The following is a 9,167-nucleotide window of genomic DNA, read 5'->3' as shown; positions in this document are numbered from 1 at the left end:
CCCATTAACTCGGTTTTATAGTGGTTCTCTGGCCTTTTACCCTCTGGGTTTGCTCTTCACTCCACGCGAACACACATGCAGAAGCTGTCATTTCTCTCTGCTCCACATCTGCCTTCCCTATTCAGAGCTGGTGTGCACAGAGAGGATGTCGTCTTCCTCTCTCTCCTTCCCCCTCTCGTTGTCCTCTCCTGTTCTACATGCATTTACAGTGCCACCTCTTTTGCCTACTCTCCCCCTTCTGCTTCTTCCAAACCCCCATTCACCCCCACCCCCCCCCCCAACTGCATACAAGCCTGGCCATAAATTCTAGAAACGTGCTGGTGTTAAAAGCCTGTAAAAGTGAGCGTCCTGTTTCTGCGGAGAGGACTCCTAGCTTATAGAAATGGGGCATTTAGAATCCAATAAAGCACATACCTCATAAAGTGGGACTGTTTGGTTATGTTTCCCCTGTCCTTGGCCTCATTAAAGAGCTATTACTTGTTCAAGGTGCCCCATATTACTCCATCGAGGCAACGTCTTACAGTATCATATCTTCTGTTAACTCTCATTAACTATCCAAGGACGCCAGGCGCACAGTGGTGACTGTATTTGTGTGGTAACATCTGAACTTACTACGTTAATCATGTTGTCAGGTTTCTGAGTTCATGCTCTCTCTTCATTGCATGAACCTTGCTGACCCATGCGCGAAATGCTGCTTGCTTATATTTCTCATATCCTATAATTTTGGAGTCCAAACAAGGCGGCTTCCCTGTTATCCAAACACATACACTGCTGTTTCACAACTCTAGTTCTATTCCCTCTGCAAGGAAAGGGTAACTAAGAGAGTCAGGAAAGAGTCATGTATATGTTACACGCTCGAGGCCCCGGCCTTACACAAGTGACCGGGCCTCCGTGCAGCCGACTCTGTCTGAGACGCAGGAAAAGCTCCAGGCTACTTGGCGTCTCAGACAGACGCTCCATATTGTGAATCTGCCTTTCAATCCTCTGACATGTGCCATCTCTGTTTTTTTCTGTTTCAGTTGCCTTTCTGGGAGACATTGCTCTTGATGAGGAGGACATGCGAATGTTTAAAGTGGACAGAATAATAGATCTGGCTCAGAGGACTGTCCAGATGGTTAATCCCACAGATACAGGTAACAACAACAACAGCAAAAACAAATTCAAAGATGACAACATATGTTGATATAAGGAAATTCTAACAAAACAAGTGAAACAAACATGGGCCCCTCTAGAAACATATTTTGCTTCTAAAGGGGCCCTACTATGTTCATTATCAGGTTCATATCTATATTTAGTGTTTCTACATGTTTGACATGTTCACATGCTTGAATTTTCAAAAGCTCTTTATTTGTGTATTACAATTAAATCACGGTCAAATATGTTCATTTTGTTGTAGTTGCCAGCGATTCTCTCTCTAGTTTAGCATACTCAGCCTGGTTGTTGGCCCGGAAAGAACCTCGATTTTGGAGAGCCAGAAAACTGTGAAAAAGTCCACGCTAGCCGGAACTACGCCTAGTGGAAACGCAACCAAAAACGGGCACGGCACACTTAAACCGTGCTCCGTGCTGTAGTGGAAATGCGCCATTAGAGATGTCCCGCCCCTTAGCCTATCACGTACAATGTGTTGGAGCGCTAGCCAAAAGCCAAATCGCGAGTGTTACACAATGATGTCATTATGTTACAGAAATAAATAAAGTTACTGAAATAAAGGTGTGCAAATGAGGCGTTTCAGTCGGCGGGGGGTAGTAGTGTGTGGGAGATAAACTCCGCCTGGAGGGAACTTTGGGATTTTGGCTTTTGCAGACCATTTACATGCACAAAAACCTACATGTCACACTTCGGGAAAGAGAAAACCCAAAAAGCATAATGGGGCCCCTGAAGGGAAAACACTCTCTTCCACTGCAGCAGTCCAACCACTCACATCCTCTCAAACTGAGAGCTGGCACCTGTCAGGCAGCAGTTGTGTGTTTATCATAAGCCCTCTTTAAATGTTTAGGCCTTCAATTGGCCTGTTATCACTACGCACCGACGGTAATTGCAAGGCTTTGTCAGGTTATATGTTGTTCTTAAAAATAAAAAGCGGTATTTAAGCTACAGCTGTGAGTCGGGAGCCACCAAATAGTATTCACAATCCTATAAACTGTAGGTGAGCGTGATCCAACAAGTGTGTGCATGCTGCTGTTTGCTGCTGACGCTGTCAATTTGCTGTGTTTCAGTTCATTGGCATGCTGAGGAAAATAAAAGTTTTTTTAGGATTAGAAGTACAATGCGGCTCTTCAGGGAACGATTGATTTATAGAGTAAATAGTTATCCCCGAGGCAGGGAGTTAAGAGGAGACAGTCATCTCTGAGTATCCGTTGAGCAGGTGAGTCACTGCACATCTAATTGTTGTCTAGTGAAGAGGATACTGCTGGGAATGAAAAACACTATCAGTGAAGTTGCATAAAACTGTTCTTTTAAAAAGTCATACATTATATTGGAGCAAATATAACTGCTGACGTCAGCTACTTTAACTCCTCTTAAACCCATTGTTCAAACAATGTCATAGAAAATGGAATCTTGTGGAGTACATTAGGGCTGAACGATATACCGTGTCATGGCGATAACCGCGATATGCGCATGCACGATATTCACACCGCAGGGACATGCGGTTTTATTCATTTAAAAAAAAAAAATGCTAACGCACTTTAGCACATAATTCAAAATAAAGATACCATTATTACTTATCGAAATTGCACATACAATATATCCGAGTAAAGCTGAGACTCCACAGATTATTTAACTATAGTATCATCACTAAGCGATCCGATCTCGCGACAGGGGAAGCAAACACAGACATCACAACGCGTACCTTTACGGAGCTTTTACGGGAGATCGTCTCACCGTAGCTGTCAATCTGATCAAAAGACGTGTTCAATGGCATTAAAACGAGAAACGCGGCTGAATCGGTTAATCCATAGGTTAATATAATTTACAGTTTTTTACCATGTTCAATCNGAAACTGCACATACAATATATCCGATTAAAGCTGAGACTCCACAGATTATTTAACTATAGTATCATCACTAAGCGATCCGATCTCGCGACAGGGGAAGCAAACACAGACATCACAACGCGTACCTTTACGGAGCTTTTACGGGAGATCGTCTCACCGTAGCTGTCAATCTGATCAAAAGACGTGTTCAATGGCATTAAAACGAGAAAAAACGCGGCTGAATCGGTTAATCCATAGGTTAATGATGCATCTGTGGCTTTGAAGCAATTGTTTATAATCCATAATTCTATTTTTATACAAAAATCGGAGCACAAAAGTTAGCTGCTAATGGTAGCCACCAGAGTGTATGCAGCTTCCGGTTTTGGCTACGCGTCACTCTCACTCCTTATTTGTTCATCCTCCATTGGCTCTAGCAGTTATAAAGAGATTTCATTCTTCAACATCGACCAAGGGGGGCCAGAGATATGGAAAATCCACCCAAATGACCCCAGAAGTGTTTTTTTGTTGCTAAATCTGTCTAAAAAGGTCAAATATCACTTGTTTTGCATCAATCTTGATACAGGGTACTTATTATATGTTGTACTTTGGATTCCTAAAGCTTTCAGTCTACTAACCCATCATCCAAGGTTAGTTTTCATTATAAGTAAAAAATAATTTTTGGACGGACACTATAATTTACAGTTTTTTGTTGAATCAGAATTTTCTTTAAAATAAAAAACATCTATATTGATTCTGACTTTTCTACATCCAACTCACAGGTTTATCATTACTTTGAGAGAAAAGATTATTAATTTAACCCTTTTAGAAGGGAAGATATGGTCATTTGTTCTGGGAATGTCATTTTTGAGCCTGAGACCTGAAAAACAGGCTCAGTGCTTAAGTAGGTGAATTAACTCAAACACGTCATGTTACAATTATTTTGCGGCTTGCTACAAAAGGAAAACTTGCGCGGCTCTCATGTCATGGGTACTTGAGTGAGTGACATGCAGGCTCTGCATGCACAGCAAACCACCAATCACAATCATTCTTGATCAGATCACAGCAGGCCCCGCCCCGCTAGTTTGCAGACCATCAAAACACCGGTAAAAAATGAGCGAGGCACAGGAGGACATTACCTTCATCCGGTTAAATATAGTTAAAAAACCCGCAATATATATCGCAGCGGGAAAAAAATCGCAATGTCAGTTTTTTTCAATATCGTGCAGCCCTAGAGTACATACTATGTTACCATTGAATTACTTGAGTGTGCAGCTCTGTGGTGAAAGATCTAGTTAAAGAATGTGGTTTTAATTGACATGATATGAGGCATTAGCGTGACAATAAATTAGGTTACATAAGTGTGAGTACTGTTTTGCTATCGTATAACGTGGGCCCCTGACGAGATGGGAAAAAAACATAGGGTGAGTATTTGATAGAGAAAAGGTCATTTAAAAGTATCCCTTCAAATATAGGACTGTTATCTTCCATAACAAATCAGTACAAACATTTTAAAGCAAGACAACCATTTTTTAGCATTTTCTACCCAGACTTTCACGATTAGTTCTCAGTGTATGCAAATTACTTAAAAGTGTTCATTATTAAACAGGCTATCGTATTTCAGGAAACCAAATAAATGAAAAATGAATGTAGACCCTGAACACAGCAGCTACAGGTGTGGTCGCATCTCTTCGCTTAATCCCAAATCTAATCCTTATCTTCAGCCAAAAAAACACATCAGAAATGAAAAAACATTGGATTTAAAAACCTTTGCTGTCCAAGTTTAATTGAAGGTGGGAGATGTAATCGTATTATTGTAGTTAACTCATCATACACAAGTTTTCTCTCCCAGCACTTATCAGTTACTCGAGCAGATTTGGCTGTTATCAGACTTTCCTTCAACACATGCACAAGTGTACGTGCTAATTGATCTCGCCAGGCTGCTAAAATGTACTCTTGCAGACTGAAATTCAACAGAACACATTGTACCATCAAATTTAAACAAGAAAAAAACGGTGCAAACTGTGGCTCGCATGTAAATCAAATTTGGATAGAAAAGCTTGTAGTCGCACAGCTTGCACAAGTTTTGTTTTGGAAAAACAATCCCATGTGCAGGATGCACTCAAACCAGATGTACTTGTCTTTGTTCCTACAGCGAAAGAACAACCTTATTTTGAGACCGACATGTTTTGGCTTTGGCCAGGGTCATCCAAGTTGTTCTTAATACTAAAAGTGTTGCTAGAGATTCACCCTCTTCAAGCTATTTTCCTTTTACATGCACCATGGAAGCCCGAAACCCCTACTCTATCGTTTCTTCATAAAACTCATCATTAGATAGAGGTCAACATGTTAATTAACTGTCTTAAAAAACTTCAAATTAAACATGTATTAACTTCCGAACCAAGGACATGCATCAATCTGCCTAGGGGATTCTGCGGATTTTCATTAAATCACATATTTAACCCTAAAGTGACAGACCCAGCCCTCTAAAGCACATCGAAGAAAAATAACATCATCAACAGCACATCACTTTTTACACAATAGTTATATTTATGGATTAAATTTAGGATTTGTAGAGCAGGAATTTTATGTGTGTGTTTCCTGCTCTGCGTGATTTCTAGTTCTCGGCCTTGGTCATCCCTCTTCAGAAGTTATTAAAAGCCTTATAAGGAAAGGACTTATTTTTGTGGAGTGGATATATTTTGGTACAGTGATGTAATGTAGCATGCATAATCAAAGACAACATGTACTTCCTACTAAGGGCTCAAATACTCAAAACTAAGAAAATATTATTCCTGGATGTGGTTAAAATGAAAGGAAAACAACATTTTCATGGTGGCCAACTGTATTTCAACATTGCTTTTTTTACTCTAGCTTCAGCAGGATTTAACGTGTATGTGTGTTTGGTTGACATTTTAGCCTTATTTAAATAATAAGCACATATCCTTGTGACATCTGGGTCTTTGGTCATTAGTTATTTTATTCTCGGACTCAATGCAAACCCAGATTAATTCCCAGGAACTTTTGCAATAATGCTTTTTGGGTGTTTCCCTTTCCTGTATAAAGGTTTATGTGAATGGTCTGCAATGCCTAAAACACCTCGATCAGACTCCTTTGTCTTCTTCTGTAACATAAAGACATCACTATGTAACACTCTCGCTTATTGGCTAGCTCTCCAACACATTGTACGTGATAGGCTAAGGGGCGGTACATCTCCAAGCGGTTAACCAATCAGAACAGAGCCGGCCAGCTAACCAATCAGAGCACACTGGGCTCTGGTTCCAGACAGAGGGTGAAAAGAGGTGCTGCAGCACAGGCAGTGAGAGAAAAATAAAGAGCTTTTTGAACATTAAAGCATGGAGACATGTCCCAGTAGAGACACACAATACACCTATGAACCTGAAAATGAACATAGTGGGGCTCATTTAAGTAAATCAAATAAAATCAACAAACCATACGTACTTGCTATTAGTTTTTAATATTCTTTGATGCACATTGCAGCTGTTCAAACATCATGTGAGAGTTGGTTTATATCTCGCTAACACCAGATGATTGCAGTTATTTGCTTTAATATAAGTTTTGCAGAATAGTACCATACAGAAGGAGGATTTTGCTACATGTGGATCATTTATGAATGTTTCTTATTATTATCACCAGGTTTTTGGTAGGAGCTTAGTCTCCATGGTTACTCTGCATTTACGAGCTTTGGAGTGACATTAAAGGGATGCAATTAATTTGGAAGAAGAAAGAATTCAGCTTCAATAAAATCCATTTGTGCAAAATTGGAACAACAATGTTATTTGAACAAAGGGATTACATTTAATATCCAAAATGAGAAATATTAATTAGACTTTCTATGTGGAGTCAAACCTTTGAATAATGTCCTGTAGTTCAAGATAAAAAAGTCTAATTGGTGGAACAATCCAAAGCATATTTTCTCTTCATAAAAAGTGCATTTGCTCGGACCAAGAGAAGTGATTCATGTTGCGTTGTTTTGTATTTGTGTCTTCTCAGGATCAACCGGTCAGAGTATCCAAAATAGGCAAGGTTCACGCCGCAGGAAAAGGGCGGCGACATCCAGACCTGAACGAGTGTGGCCTGAAGGCGTCATTCCATATGTCATCAGTGGAAACTTCAGTGGTGAGTAACAAAGGTCATCCTGTCCTCTTTAACATAGCATCTCGTGCATGATGTAAGGTAGTGTTGCTGCAGAATATAATAAGCGCATATATATCATCTATTCTATTCATCTTTTTTTAACTGAGACTTATTCCCAATAACATAAAATGAATAAAGAAATTAACTGTTTTAACTTTTTATATAGCGACCTTTAAGACTATGCATATGATGGGAGCAGTGCTGGATAGATATTGGACAATATGAACTTTTAAAGTAACAATTCCCTTCGCTGATCTTAGCGTATCCCGTAATCATCAAAATATTCTTAAAACTGTTAAAATGACAGTCAAACATAATTTAATCTTCATTTGTATTGCATCCTTTATAAGTGAATACAATACATTAAAGTATCTTATATAAATCAGGGGTCCGCGGGGTCCTAAAAAGTATTAAAAGTTGTAAAATCAATTTAGCGAAAATTAAGGCTATTAAAAAGTATTAAACAGCATTTTCCAAGGTATTACATTTTGTAGCTTGTTTTCAATAAGTATATAAATTGTCCAAAGAGGTTGTATTCTACAGTCTGCCTGAATGTAATCATTGCGTAGGTGTGTAGTGTGATTCTGTGTAGTTTATTTATGGCATCCCGTTGGATTTGACGTCATCTGAACAGGACATCGCACGCTCACTGCTTGATAGCGCCAAGGTCCGTTTTCGCCGGTTGTTAAATAACATCATTATGGGGAAATGCAAGTCTGTGTCCAAATGGTTGGAAGATAAGGAGGAAGGACAATCAATACTGTATATAGTCAATGTGAGGTAAAGTGTGTCGCCAAGGTAACCGGTTAAAACTCCAAGTGGCGATGAGGTCTTAAAATGTATGGAAAGGGTCTTAAAAAAGGTCTTAAAAGGAATTACATCTGACTTCAGGATTCCTGCATATCCCCTCTATAAGCTAATCATGATATATTAAGTCCCCCTTCATAAATAAAGGATACATACATGTAAAACAAAAATATTGTTAGAAAGCAGCATTGTCTGTTCTTTCTTACTTTACTTTTTTTAAATTCAACACAATCAACTTTCTTGGAGTGTTTTTTACCACAAGCCATGATATAATCCCATCTCCTTTCATCCCTATTGCTCGGTGATGTTTTAAAGCAAAGCACATGGTGCAATTTCTAAATGATAAAACCAAGATTAGGACAAAACTGACAAGGGGTCTACCTTGTGATGTCCCATGTCTTCATTTCTAATCTCAGGTCTTAAAGCTGTTTCCGGATGCTTCTATTCATCCTTCCTTTTTCTATAAAATGTGTGAGTGAGCTTTGGTCAGCTCCACTGATCCATCCCCTCTCTGTCTTTGTTTTCAGGCAGCCAGCGGGCCATTTTCCGCCAAGCCATGCGTCACTGGGAGAAGCACACCTGTGTGACCTTTGTCGAGAGGACGCAGGAGGAGAGCTATATTGTCTTCACCTACCGACCATGTGGGTGAGTCAGTGGGGTTTGAAGCTCCCGCATGAAGGAACCGAACAATGGTCAGCCTCTGTTGGGCCTTCGTTATCTACGGCTAATTATTTAGCGCCCTGATTAATTTTCCTTGCTTCCTGCTCTGCAGCCTTTCACCATTGTTCATCCTCTCCGACCGCAGTCTCTGTGTGAGTTGTTATTTCAACCCCCTGCCAGTCCTGGGAGAAGCGGTCATTCAGTGGCAAGGAATGTTTCCTGTGCGCTGCATCAGTCACTGCACACTTGTGTCAAACACGGTGTTCAGAAGTGCATCCAAGGGAGAGACTTCCTGCATCACACTGTGTACTGCACTCCACTGAAGTTAGACTCAGTGTCCACTCAGCGTTTCTCCTCTCTAACTGATACTCAGGGGAAAGTGCTGTTTGTGGCTCTTGTTGTTGCTAAGCGACGACTGACAACCTGTTTGCGGCGTTCAGTGCTCTTTTATTTAGCGATTACATATCTTCAAATTAAAGCACTTGCTTCTGCTGGTAAGACAAACCAATGCAACCTATTCATTTTGAAGGAAAAAGAGAAGTATTAAGTTCCCAGAAGCCTCAAATGTCCC

At 40.1% G+C, this 9,167-nt stretch overlaps 1 protein-coding gene across 1 annotated transcript in view; it reads left to right on the top strand.

The window, feature by feature from the left end:
* bmp1a (bone morphogenetic protein 1a) overlaps window positions 1–9,167 on the top strand; it is a 35,486-nt gene that overhangs the window by 7,906 nt on the left and 18,413 nt on the right. The window contains exons 2-4 of the mRNA XM_010793262.1: window positions 1,020–1,133; window positions 6,986–7,111; window positions 8,464–8,581. Of these exons, the coding sequence (XP_010791564.1) occupies window positions 1,020–1,133; window positions 6,986–7,111; window positions 8,464–8,581 (358 nt within the window). The remainder of the gene's footprint in view (window positions 1–1,019; window positions 1,134–6,985; window positions 7,112–8,463; window positions 8,582–9,167) is intronic.

The sequence above is a fragment of the Notothenia coriiceps genome, unplaced genomic scaffold (assembly GCF_000735185.1).
Source record: "Notothenia coriiceps isolate Sejong01 unplaced genomic scaffold, NC01 NC01_scaffold00037244, whole genome shotgun sequence".
NCBI lineage: Eukaryota > Metazoa > Chordata > Actinopteri > Perciformes > Nototheniidae > Notothenia > Notothenia coriiceps.
This window is presented reverse-complemented; position numbering and strand designations above follow the sequence as displayed.